At 42.0% G+C, this 13,091-nt stretch overlaps 1 protein-coding gene across 1 annotated transcript; it reads right to left on the minus strand.

Annotated features, from left to right (window-relative positions):
- Positions 1 to 404: 404 nt before the first annotated feature.
- LOC119338627 (glutamate receptor 2.8-like) lies at positions 405 to 7,287 on the minus strand. Its single transcript, XM_037610921.1, has 5 exons — positions 7,011 to 7,287; positions 1,918 to 2,426; positions 1,487 to 1,799; positions 969 to 1,381; positions 405 to 851 (listed from the first exon to the last, which is right to left on the minus strand). The coding sequence occupies exons 1-5, from the start codon at positions 7,285 to 7,287 to the stop codon at positions 405 to 407; spliced, it is 1,959 nt and encodes a 652-aa protein (XP_037466818.1).
- Between the last annotated feature and the right edge of the window lie 5,804 nt (positions 7,288 to 13,091).

The following is a 13,091-nucleotide window of genomic DNA, read 5'->3' on the forward strand; positions in this document are numbered from 1 at the left end:
CACAATTAATTCTAGTTCCGTACAACTTTGTAGCCTATGCTTATGTATGGTGTGACACCTTTTATATAATAACGTGGGTGATGATGAAGGTGTAGACTACATCCATTTATAAATAGACGTGTCCCCCAAAACCAGAAACTTACTTGCCTCGCACAACGTTACATCTTTACAAACCAAAAGCAGAACTATGTCTAAATGATCATATTTTTACTATACAACTAGAGAACTCCTAGAACATGGGTTGCTTCACAAACATAGGAAATACCAACCTAAAGAAGTAGATATGCACACCACTCATCAAAGCACTCATGGGCATTTGGTTATCCCCTAACAAATCCATCTCATACATTGATCATCTAAAGCTAGGTGTGTTCTGCATGCACATGCCCATCGTGCATAACAATCTAGTGCACTGGGTCAGCCTCTACATCCCCATCATTTTCTCCACTTCCGTGGATGCCCGGGGAATCATCAGTGATAGCTTCACGGATGTGTTGTTGACTAGGGTTGGGGTTATTTTCCATGCCATTTTGTAACGCACCCTCATCCACAAAATCATAGCTAATGATTTCCATGTTCGCCTTTCCCAACTTGATGCATCTGGCATAAACCAATCTCACAATGCTTATTAGCAACATGAGAGTTGAAATGGATCCTGTGATGACAAAGAGACCAGAAAAGTTTTGTAGTGTGAGAGGTGCAGAATCAGCATCGAGGACTGCACCAACACCCATAGATGGTGAAGTTGTGCCAAACCATTTCTCTTCAATTTGTGAGCCCTCATCCCCTCCCTCAAGGTTCAAGATGGCAGTTGAAATGTTACGCACTAGTGGAGAACCTAGACGGAATGCCTGAGGATAAAAACATGATGTTAATTATCAACTTATTTTTTTCCTCATGATGCAGTGTAGCACTGCAGGAAAAAAAAATATAACAAATAGACCAAAGCATTAGGTTGAGTCACTCACAAAACCAAATCCAGGAGTCTTGTATATGCACCCGAGCATCTTAAAGTCATTTTTGTACTGACGATCAGAGAGGAAAGAGGTTAAATAGGGGATCTCATCAACGATAGCTGACACACCTCCATTCATGGACCCCTTTCTCAAAGCAACAACATAGTCTTCTTTTTTCTTGTAGTTCCTTAGCTTACTTTCACTGATATTATGCTTCATCAAGAAGGATCGCACAAATGAGCCATCTTGGTATCCTACAAAATCACCATTACGCCGGAGTTGCTCCAGATCTGTTACCCAAGGACGGAGCCTCTTTGCAGTAAGAATAGATGACAAACTTGCTGTGTAGCTCTGTACTAGAATCAACACTACAAAGCACCATATCACCACAACAACTTTTGACAAGGGGCTTCTAATACTTTGACCTGTGGATGGAATAATAAATATGTTATATTACCTTAGATATATGGTGGAAACTAATCAGGATAGGCATCAGATGTGATCACGAAGTTTAAGGTTGAGGTGTTGACCATGAGAAAACGTCAAAGTGGAGAAAACGAAGTAGAGGGCAGTGCTACACTGTCTCAAACTTGACCCTTGGTACTCTTGATTCCTGGGCAATTCAATCATCCACACAACAAAGCCGGTATAGAGGAAGAATACCATGGTTGCTAACCAAAGCTTCCCACTTAGCGGCTTTACAAATGTCCAACGGATTGTTTCTGGCTCATCCTCGGAGAGCACAAGCATAGACACACCAGATTGTGTGTATGGCATTGTAAAGTCCGTGCTAGTGACTCGCTCCGCGGTTATCGTCACATCTCCCACTGCACCATCATACACCTATTCATCACCCAAAATTTAGTTGAGATTAAAATTTTATCTAGGTTTAAGAAACTAAAATATTAACAAATGAATACTCAAAAAAATTGGGATGCGAGTGAGCAAGAGTAAGCCTCACCCCCGAAGACACGTTGCCTACTAGCTCATCGTAGGTACCATTGAAAACAATAAATTTATAGCATGGGAGAGGATGTAAATGTCTCAGAGCAGCCTCGAAGATATCAATGCTGTAGCCAGTGATGTTTTGTTTATTGGAAATAGAACCAATAACATTCACAAAAACTTGAAAACCTTCTTTTTGTGGCACGGCGATCTTGAGCTTCGTCTGACCTTTGCATATCTTCTTTGTTTTTCTTGTATATAGTTTTCTGGCATTTCTTGTATTGGTTTTTGGACTAAGAAAGGTTATATTATCACTTCCAAGTGTAAAGCCAATCTTGTCATGGTCTCCGAAAGCCACATCATGGTTTTCTAGCCAGAAAGCGCACATTGTTGTGGAAATGCCGGAGAAGGTGAGAAATGGAATGTGGTTCTTGTGGCATAGATGAGCGATGTGATCTACTTTAGTTAGTGTCTGAGGACCCCAGATGATGGTTTGCACTCGGGCATTCTTGATCAAGTCCTCGGCTGCAAAACTCATAGACATGAAAAAATTATCCAAGTAGTTGTTAGAAATCTCACAATAATTAGCCATGAAAATAGGTGTAATTATTGCATTCTCCATGAGATTTCACATCAAAATTAGGGATTAGAAGTGCCATATGGTGTGCAATAGCTTCAGATATCCTTCATGATCTCCTAACTTCTGCATATTAGAAAAAATAGATATTTTTGGCATTTTGTTATGTACCAAACCAGTGGAGGTGGGGTCATGCCCATGGATGTTGTGAGGGGGGATCCACAAGCCCACAAGAAAGGGTACCTTGTGAGCAAAGCCAGAGGTGTTCTAGGAGATAGTTGCGATAAAGATGGGGGCATGGCCACGATGTTGGGTCAATGGGGATATTGTTTCGTGAGGCCTTAGCCGCTGGGTAGCGGGTTGTATGATGGATGAATAGTGGTGCCTAGATGTTAGGCAGAAATGTAATTACCTCCATTGTCCATCAATTCAAATTTTTGGATGAACTGGGTTGTCACACAAGTCAGTATGGTAGAAGAGCCAAGACCCGACAACATGCAATTAATTATTGTAGCCTCAACATATGTTTTTTCAAATATATTAACAGCCCTTCTCCATCAATTTAGACTTTTGCGTCAATTAATTATGATGGAGTTGGCATTTCCGCACATGGAAAGTGTTGGGAAAGAAAATTGTGACTGAAAAAGCTCCAGGACATTCGAGAATGTGGTGTCTTGTAGCCTAGCGACTCGATTGGGTTTTGGTCCAACCTGTCTGTTTTGAAAAGGATACAAGCATTTAGTTTTGTATTTGTATGCAAAAATTAGCATCTCACTTGGTTGACACTATTAAGTTGGCACAACTTTCAATATCATATTTGATTGAAACTATTGTGTAGACTACAAATCAAATTTTAGAAATGATCGCCCAACAGGAGCTCCCCCTGTTTGTGGCCATCTATCCACCATAGTCTGTGCCATCATTGTCGCCTCCATCCAGACAATGCCTCTATCCTTGTTATCTCACATGCCACATAGAGCATACCGTTGTCACTCTAAATAAGAAGACAAGTCACTCCTCATACTCCCTCGCCTTCATCTTAGTTGAGACACATGTGCAGAAGTTGGCCCCATGCACCTTTCCGTTGTACATTACATAGTGGAACACAACATTGGCCTTGCAGTACACTTTTGATGCAGTGTTGTAGGAGGAAGAAAACTAGTATGAGATAGTGGTGGTTGGTCAAATAGATCAGGTGGAAGTCACGAGGATTAGGGATGAGGTAGAGGAGATGGCATATGGAGGGAGGTGTGAGTGGGGGAGTGGTTGGTGATGGTAGGAATTCAACGAGTCGGGAGTTGGCGAGATACATCCAGCGGGAGAAGGGGGGACAAGGCAGTGGTGTAAATGTGCTGGTTAAGGTTTCTTTGATTTTTAAATGTGTTATTAATCACGCCATGGAATTGAACTTGGCACTAAGAGCTTTTTATTTTGAGTGTCTTGTGTAATCTTATTGCCTTTTGGTTGTCATAACGTTGTTGTACCTTTTTTACAACTTGGTGTTGGAACAAAAGATGGATGTGTGCATCAATCAATATAGTGATTGGGGCGCTTCTTCCTTTTTTCTAAAAATAAAAGGTCCTAGCAATTTTTTACAAGCAAACCAGATGTAGTTTTTTAAAATCGAGTTTTTTCACAAAACTAACTAGGATAGCTTGAATATTTCAGACTATCATTATTTCAACCATATGGGTATTATTCCTACAGTCAATTTAAAACTTATCCCCTTTTGTGGGAGGTTAAAAATTTAATCTCACTGAATTAACTTGTTGTTAAAAGAAGACATGTCCATTGGCGGCATGTGCCCACCCAAATTATGTCCACAAAATAACACATTCATGCACTCTCCCATAAGCAAAAGCAAGACTCACATAGATGGTATCAAAAAATTCTCTTTAGTTGATGATCCTTTTTCACCCTTGCCTTTAATGAAAATATTTTAAATTAAATCTCAAGTTGATATGTTTCAGTAATTGTTTTGTTAGTAGTTGATAGGTTATTGTTACTTGCTTAGATGGATATATAGATAAACACATCCACTTTGTTGACATAGTCACTTGGCTACGAGTAGTAATATGTCAACCCCACTCCCCTATGTAAGAATTGCCTGATAGTATATTTCTATAGTCTCATACCGCCTCTTATCCTATATTGTATAATTAAAAAGGTGACCTACTAACCTATTTATGTTAATACGCCACTATATAGGAAAAGGCCCACCTCAACATGCAATTATACATGGAAAAAGGCTTTCCACTCTATTATGCTAGTTATATTCAATAAATACTTTATAACTATACAATAATCAAATACAATAAATCATATATATTTGCAATTTTAGTCATCATATTGTTAATTCAAATATTCATGTTGCATACAATTAATCTCATTGATGTATATTGCAACCAATTCCCACAACAATGCGAGGTATCATCTAGTTTATTGGTAACACTTCAATAATTACATTCCGGAATTGGTAATACCTGTAAATTACTAAATTATTACTACCAAGGAACCGCAAACTATCAGGATTATAAGAGTTCAGTGTTAACATGATAGTCATGCAAATTGAGATGTTATTTTGAAGCTCTCGTCGAGGGGAATTCAAGTCAAAACACGTATCATTAAGCGCTTACGTGTCGGTCATTAACAATCACAGTTTCGGCCGTTTCTGGCCCATTTCTTCGACTATTACTCTGCTTTGGGGTCCCGGAGTCATTTCCACGATTGACGAACCCTGGGGTGTGTTTACGTGTCGGTCATCAACACTCACATATTTGGCCGATTCTAGTCCGTTTCGTGCACTATTACTCAGCGTTTTGGGGACCCAAAGCGATTTCCACGAGTGATGAACCCCGCGGTGCGTTTATGTGTTCGTCGTCAACACTCACAGTTTTGGCTAATTCTGACCCGTTTCGTGAACTATTACTCACCGTTTTGGGGTCCTGAATCGATTTTCATAGTTGTTGAACCCCAAGGTATGCTTATATGTCGGTCATCAACACTCGCAGTTTTGGCCGATTCTGGCCTGTTTCATGGACTATTACTCACTATTTTAGGGTCCCAAAGCGATTTCCATGGTTGTCGAACTCCAAGGTGCGCTTATGTGTTGGTCATCAACAATCACAATTTCGGACGATTCTGGCCCGTTTCTTCGACTATTACTCTGTTTTGGGGTCCCGGAGTCATTTCCACGATTGACGAACCCCGTAGTGCATTTACGTGCCGGTCATCAACACTCACATATTTGGCCGATTCTAGTCCGTTTCGTGCACTATTACTCAGCGTTTTGGGGACCCAGAGCGATTTCCATGAGTGATGAACCTCGGGGTGCGTTTATGTGTCCGTCGTCTACACTCACAGTTTTGGCCAATTCTGACCCGTTTCGTGGACTATTACTCACCGTTTTGGGGTCCCGAAGCGATTTCCATAGTTGTTGAACCCCAAGGTGTGCTTACATGTCGGTCATCAACACTTGCAGTTTTGGCCGATTCTGTCCCGTTTCATGGAGTATTACTCACTGTTTTGGGGTCCCAATGCGATTTTTATGGTTGTCGAACTCCAAGGTGCGCTTACGTGTCGGTCATTAACAATCACAGTTTCGGCCGATTCTGGCCCGTTTCATGGACTATTACTCACTTTTTTGATGTCCCGGAGTCATTTTAATTGCATTAATGTTCTAAGCGATAATTAATTTTAGGATTTTAAATTTAGTAATTAGTATGGTCAAAATGAGGTGGAACATGTTTTGCATATATGCACATGTCTTCTCAAGACTAGTTAGGGCACATGTCTCTATATTTTAGAAATAAAGGAACGTATTTTTCTATAATCGTTTATTTAGCTTTAGACTGATTTGTTCGCTAAGGCCATATATAAGGTTCTTAGAGGGGTGCCTGTGAAAAGGAACCGAATTTTTCTTAAGCACTGGTCACAAACGCTTAGTTAGGCACCTTTCCTATAGAAACTAGCTAAATACTCGTGTGTTGTAACATGGACAACATTATTTTAGTGGTTCGACATATAATTTTTTTTGTTAGGTTGAGATTGAGATATGTTCTGGGGAGAAAATCAATAGGCAAAGGTAAGGAAAGATAATGTTGTGTGATTGAGATTGTGTTGATTGCAAGGGATTCTTGCTATTGTGATTTATTAGATTCTTGTTGCTTGCTTTGCAAGGGATTTCTTTCCCCCAAAATGAGGAGTTGAGGACAGTTTGAAAAAGAAGGATTATCGCGTGGTTTGAGAAAATAAAGCGGTGGGAGGGGTCATGCATCATCAATGATGAAAGCAAAATCAACAAACTTCCTTTTTGTAGTAGCGACAATCCTCTCTAAACCGGCCAATAAGTGACTTGTTTATGCCAAAACCGGTCAATTTTTACAAACACCTCTCTAAACACCTTGTGGATGGTACGTATTCATTAACAATGCTTGTAGTTAGCATGTCAAGTCAAATTGACTTCAAAGGAATAATAATTAAATAAACGTAAATAGATAATGATAAGTACAATTAACGGTTAATTATATTACCAGCATGCGCCGCAATGGCCAGATCCCCGCTCGAGTCCATCACGCGCAGCTTGATCACCGGCGCGGCACCGTAGCTGGCGTACGGGCCAGCGTTGAAGTCGTCCAACGCCCTGGAAATGCAGGCGAGGGTCTTCCTCCCCACGTTGCTCGTCAGGTCCAGCACCACGCCCACCCCCACTGGCTCCGGCGCCGACGCCGCTGGCGACCCAACGGCGACGGTGCTGGTCCAAAGCAAGAGGTAGAGGACTACGAGCAGGCGCCTTGTTGGCCACTCCATGCGCGCGGCTGAAGTATCACTAGCTACTAAATGTTGATGAGTTGGTTTACCGTGGACCGTAAGTGACAAGTGTACATACATACATGTAGGAGTATATATACTCGCCGGGAAATGATATATGTACATACATTATCCATGTATACGTACCGCACCGCGTTGACGTAGGGGCAGAGATCAATAATGTCATGTACATGTGGCGAAACTTCCTGGGCACTTCCGGCAGCCAGCCAATACTCATGCACTCTCTACGCTCTACCTCTATACCTCTAGGCATCCGTTTCTTCCTGGGTCGTTAGGGCATCTCCAACATTGTCCATCAAAATAGACACCCGGACTTTCACGGACAAGGAACAAAGGGCGGCTTTAAATAATTTAAAATAAATATCATCATTTGTCCATAATAATGCTATGTCATTATTCCAATGCAACAACAATTCAAATATAAGCACTAGAATCTAAAGATAAAGTTTTCCAATAATTTTTTTTAAAATTTGAATTCAACTTATTTGGACACAATTTTTAGTTCTCCCATGAAATCGCCCACAAATGCTCAACAAGATCATTTGGAAACTGCTCATGAGTTGCCTGATGGAGAATCTTTTTTTGTTTTGCGGAAAACATCAAATCAAATTTAAAAGTTCACCGGAAGTACAAAGCCTCTCAAACGTAATAAAAATTACATCGAGACACCGAAACCACCGAACAACCAATCTTGCCGCAAGAATGAGCCGCCTACACGCTGCTGTCGGCGGTCCCCTACCGGAACCAGCTTGACTTTGTCAATGACAGTCGGGAAGTCTTCGTAGGGACCAGCTCCCTGGAGTAGCAGTCGTCGCGGTTGAAACCTTGCATAGATCTGAAGCACCTAACATCAAATCTCGTCACATGACGGGAAACCCTAACCTCACCGCCCCAAGGAGACAAGGGAGTCTACGTCAGAGCTCCGTCGACTACATTCATATGGACGAAGTCGAGGAGGATCGGAGCCTAGATGATAAACTCGAAGAAGAATCGTCACCATCCACCCGAGCGTCGCACCTGTGAGGACTAAAAAAACCCTAACTTAAACTAATAGGAGCGGAGGCACCGGGATTCCCCTCCCGCCATCGCCCGCTGGAGTGATAGGCAGAGGGGAGGCAAATCCAGGGGCTCGCTAATGAGGTCTAGAGGGAAAAGTTTTCCGTTGCCATATACGGTTAGGGGAGGAAAACTAGTGGAACCAAAAGTGTTCGATGGCGAATCTGTTGATGCATTTGGATAAAATCCTTACATGTCATCGGATTATTGCTCTGGAAGTTGGATAGGATCACCCATACGCTCAAATTTAAGACCGTGGTGGACGCCACCACTCTCATCCTTCGCAATCTAATCATATTGTGCATGATCACACAAGTTGTCATGACCACAACGTTTATAGATCCCATATTTTTGCAGGTCCTCGAACACCTGCAAAATGATCTTGGAGCAAAAAAAAAAGATCTTGGAGCACTCAAAATGCCCTCTCGACATCCTTTCTAGATCCTTCTTGTCCTTGGTCAAAGTGAGATCTTTCTTACCTCTTAGACCATAGATGGTGTTGAAGAAGGTCGTCCACCAAGGATAGATATCATCACAAAGATAATAGCCCATGTTGTAGTCATTGATGGTATAGTCACACAGAGGAGCTTCTCCCGCACACAACTTTGCAAACAATAGAGACGGCTACAGTATGATGATGTCATTGCGAGACCCGGACATCCGGAAGAAAGAGTGCCAAATTCAAAGGTCTTGTGATACAATTGTTTCAAGAATGATGATGGGCTTTTGCGATGGACTTGATATTGCACTTGTAGAACATATGTGCAATTCTTCCATTGCCAGCGCATGCAATCCAGGAACTTCGAGCATGCCCGGTCACCCTCTTGCTTCCGACCGTGCAGTGTCTTCTACAGTTGGTTCTTTCAAGTATTCTGGTCCAAACAACTTGACCACCGTTGTAGCAAACCTGAAGATGGCGTCAAGACATGTGGTTTCGGATATCCCGAAGTACTCATCCAATGAATCTGCCGCCATGCCATAGGCAAGCATCCTCAACGCAATTGTGCACTTCTAGTAGTCAGAGAATCCAATGTTTGCAACGGCATTCTTCTTATCAAGATGAATTAGTCATCATAGGCACAAACACCAGTGTAGAGGCGATCTAGAACAATTCAGCTCATCCGGAATCGACAGCAAAAAAAGGACTCGAATAACGCATCAGGGACAAAGTAGTCATCCACTAGCACCATATGCCCCTACCCCAATTCAACTCTCGATGTCCCTTGATTGATCCCTTTAAATTGAGAACATGCTTCTTCCGCACATTCCAGATATTCAATAACCGCTTGCATCATCACATTTCATCCTCATCTGACGAGGACCGATCCATAAACTCGGCGTAGAAGTACTCTCTGGCCAAATCCATCATGTTTGCTTCAAATTAAACTACAAAAATGTCAATAAATTTAGCTATGGCATGGGACAAACACTTGCGGGGTGTGGTGTCCGCCTTGGGCGACAATGTGCAGGGGCGGACGACGCTTGGCCAGTCCAAACCAGGGTGGAAGGGAGGTGTAGGCAAGTCGGGGCTGGAGCCTGGGTGGACCGTCGAAGGTCCGGCAAGACCTAGGCGGCAGAGTGGGTGGTGCAGCGGCGATGTTAGTCTCATACTACACGGATGTAGAGCAAGGGCGGAGGGGCGGAGTGAGAAATGTGGGGCTCTGAGTGGGGTTTTTGCCCGGGCCGGGGGTGTCAGACGCCTATGTGGCGGCTATCCAGACGCCTGCAAACCTCTCCTAGCTTTGCTTCCGTTTTGCGAGAATTTGGAAGTGCATTCCGGTCCACAGACGTTTGGTGCACGGCTTTGGATGACAGAAAGTGTTCAAATCATATTGTCCGGGGCGATGTTTTGATGGACGACGTTGGAGATGTCCTTGGATGGATAACTTGCTTAGGTCAATAGTCTAAGTCTGTTGCTTCAACGGATGTACAAATAACCACAAGGTGTATGTGGTAAGCAACCTTAAAACAAACAATGTAAAATAAAACATTTCTTCAAGGTTAGCAAATTAGTAAAGCCCAGCTGCGAGGATTCCAACAGCCAATTAGTATAACCGCGCGTGGCACGTGACATACACGATGGTTCAAAGTTCAAACGATGGTTGCATGCATGCAGTGGCTAGACTCTCAAGGACACAGCTACGTATGCAGACTGCTGGGCCAGATCGATCTTAGTTAGATTTGCCAACGTCGCTCGCTAGCTACATTTGTATTAAAAGAATTACTCACGTCGTACGCGAGTGCTTGCATGCGAGCTTCGGCTGTCCCAGTCTCGTCGTGTCGGGTAGAATGTTGCTGGCGTGAAGCAGAGAGGGACCAAAACTACAAGAAAATAAGGAGAGCATTGACCAATAATGGTTTTTGATATACCTTGATGATAGGAATGAGCGAAGGAGGTAAGCGCTTGCGCATGCATGGGCATCACGGCGATCCTATGTAAATGTTCCCAGTCATTTTGCTGTGCACAACTGCACATGGCGTAACTACGGAGTCTGGACCAATGGCGAAGGTTGAGTAAGAGACTTCAGCAGTGACGTACTAGCTGGACAGAACAAAACTGCTAGATGATCTATCGCCCCAGACGGATCGATGGCCGGCAAGGCGAAGTATTCCACGACCCTGCGGGGCTGACCAGCTGAGCGTGGATTCTCATGGAAATACTCCTCTCACAGTGAGCTTCATTTCTGTACTACTACTGCAACGTATTCCACGACCTGCTGGGCTGGGCATGGACCTTCATGGAAGTGCATAGCCGAAGAGGGTTTATCCATTGGGTTTTTTTTTTGCGAGAGGTTTATCCATTGGTTGATCGTTCTTGAAGGGAGCGGCTGTGTCTAGCCCACAGCTAGACACAAGCTCGTCTCCCTTAGGCATCGCTTCTAATGTGCCGGCCAAGTAGCTTCATATAGTTTCATTTTCCTTCTTTGAATTTTATTTGTTTGTTTTTGGATATTCTTTTTTATTTTTTTCATATCTTTAAAAATGTTATAAATACACATTTTAAAAAACTTAAATTCACATAAAAAATAAAACAAACCCAATTTGAAAAATCTTAATGCAGTGTAAACAATGTTAGCACGATTTGCAAAAAATATTTGCAGCATTAAAAATTGTGAAATTTCAAAAAAATTGACGCATTCAAAAAGTTTGTTATGTTTAAAAAATATAATAAAATATAAATAAGAATTCCAGTGGATAAAAAATCTTTTGTACCAATAAAAAATGTATGGTACATTTGAAAAATGTTCAGACGTTTCAAAAATATGGATGTGACATGTTCAAATAATATTTATGTAATCTACAAATAATGTACATACAGTGTAAAAAAAATTCTCGTCTAGTTTTCAAAATTGTTTCATATCATTAAAAAAATGATTCCACGTGCTTTTGAAAAAAAATCAACATGTATTACAAAACATGTATATGAGAAAAGAATTAATCATGTATCAAAAAATGTTAAACATTTATCAAAATAATGTTTCAGCTGTATTTGAAAAATATAGAAATTGTGTGGAAAAATATGCATCAAAGATACATTTTCAAAAATGTTAATCATGTACTTATAAAATGTCGAACATGTATAAAAATAATGTTGCAAATGTATATGGGAAATGTACAACGTTTATGAAAAAAGTAGGCATGTGTTTCAAAAAGGAAAAGGGGAATAAACTTCAAATAAAACTGTGAAAATAGACACAGGAAACCCAAAAAATGAAAAAGAGACAACCTGCAAGAGAAGCAAGGAAGATCAAAAGACCACAAGAAAAACCGATGAAAACCAACACAAAGAACACACAGAAAAAAAAAAGAGTAAAAATAGTGCCTAAAACCCATTCCGGTTGGAACCCGAATTGGGCCAGCCCACAAAACGCTCGCCTATTGCGACATGGTACTCATTTGTAGACATCGACCTGTAGACTTTGTGGGTCATTTCACAGTTGGGTGATTCCTATTTGCCGATCACAACAGATGTTATATTTCACTTATAGCGAGGCTAACATAGGGAAAACCCTATTTGACGCTCTCTGCGTCAAAGGGTCGGGCAGCAACCGCACAGGGGCGGACAACTTGGGCCATCCCATCAACCACTATTTACATCGCATCGCAGTTCGATTTTGACAGCCAGGCAGAAGGCGATCCACGAATCAAACTTCCAGAGCCCACATGCCACTCATCTCTTTGTGTAGCGGTTCATATCAGAGTTGGAGGCAATAAAAAAAGTTTCGAATAGCACTATTGGTGTGGCGCTAGCTAGACACCCCCAGAGGTGGAAACCTCCAGTAGCAGGTATGGTCAAAATCAATGTTGATGGAGGGCTATCCCGTGATGGCGCCACTGGTGCTTCTGCCGCTGTTTGTAGGGACGACGAAGGCAGGTTCCTAGGATCCTCGTCGATGGTGTTTCCGGGAGTTATAGACCCTGCCTGTTTAGAGGCCTTAGCATGTCGAGAAGCTCAAGCACTAGCCATGGATTTGACTCTAGGCAAAGTCACTATTTCATGCGACAGCAAAGGGGTTGTGGAGGATATTAAAAAAATGATGTTCGTGGCATGAACATCACTATCATTCGTGAGATCAGGGAGAACCAAAGGCTTTTTCAAGCGTGTGATATTATATATGAAGAGAGATACACGAACAAAGAAGCTCATAGTTTGGTAAAAATTTAAGTTTCGCTTAGTAGGGGTCGCCATTTGTGGCTAGGGCACCCGCATGATCCCATTTGTATTC

The sequence above is a fragment of the Triticum dicoccoides genome, chromosome 7B (assembly GCF_002162155.2).
Source record: "Triticum dicoccoides isolate Atlit2015 ecotype Zavitan chromosome 7B, WEW_v2.0, whole genome shotgun sequence".
NCBI lineage: Eukaryota > Viridiplantae > Streptophyta > Magnoliopsida > Poales > Poaceae > Triticum > Triticum dicoccoides.

Coding starts and splice junctions, on each gene's coding strand:
- LOC119338627 (XM_037610921.1), bottom strand. CDS start 7,287: ATGGAGTGGCCAACAAGGCGCCTGCTCGTAGTCCTCTACCTCTTGCTT. Junction 1,382..1,486: donor CACTTTGACGTTTTCTCATG/GTCAACACCTCA, acceptor TTCCATCCACAG/GTCAAAGTATTAGAAGCCCC. Junction 852..968: donor AGACTCCTGGATTTGGTTTT/GTGAGTGACTCA, acceptor TTTTATCCTCAG/GCATTCCGTCTAGGTTCTCC.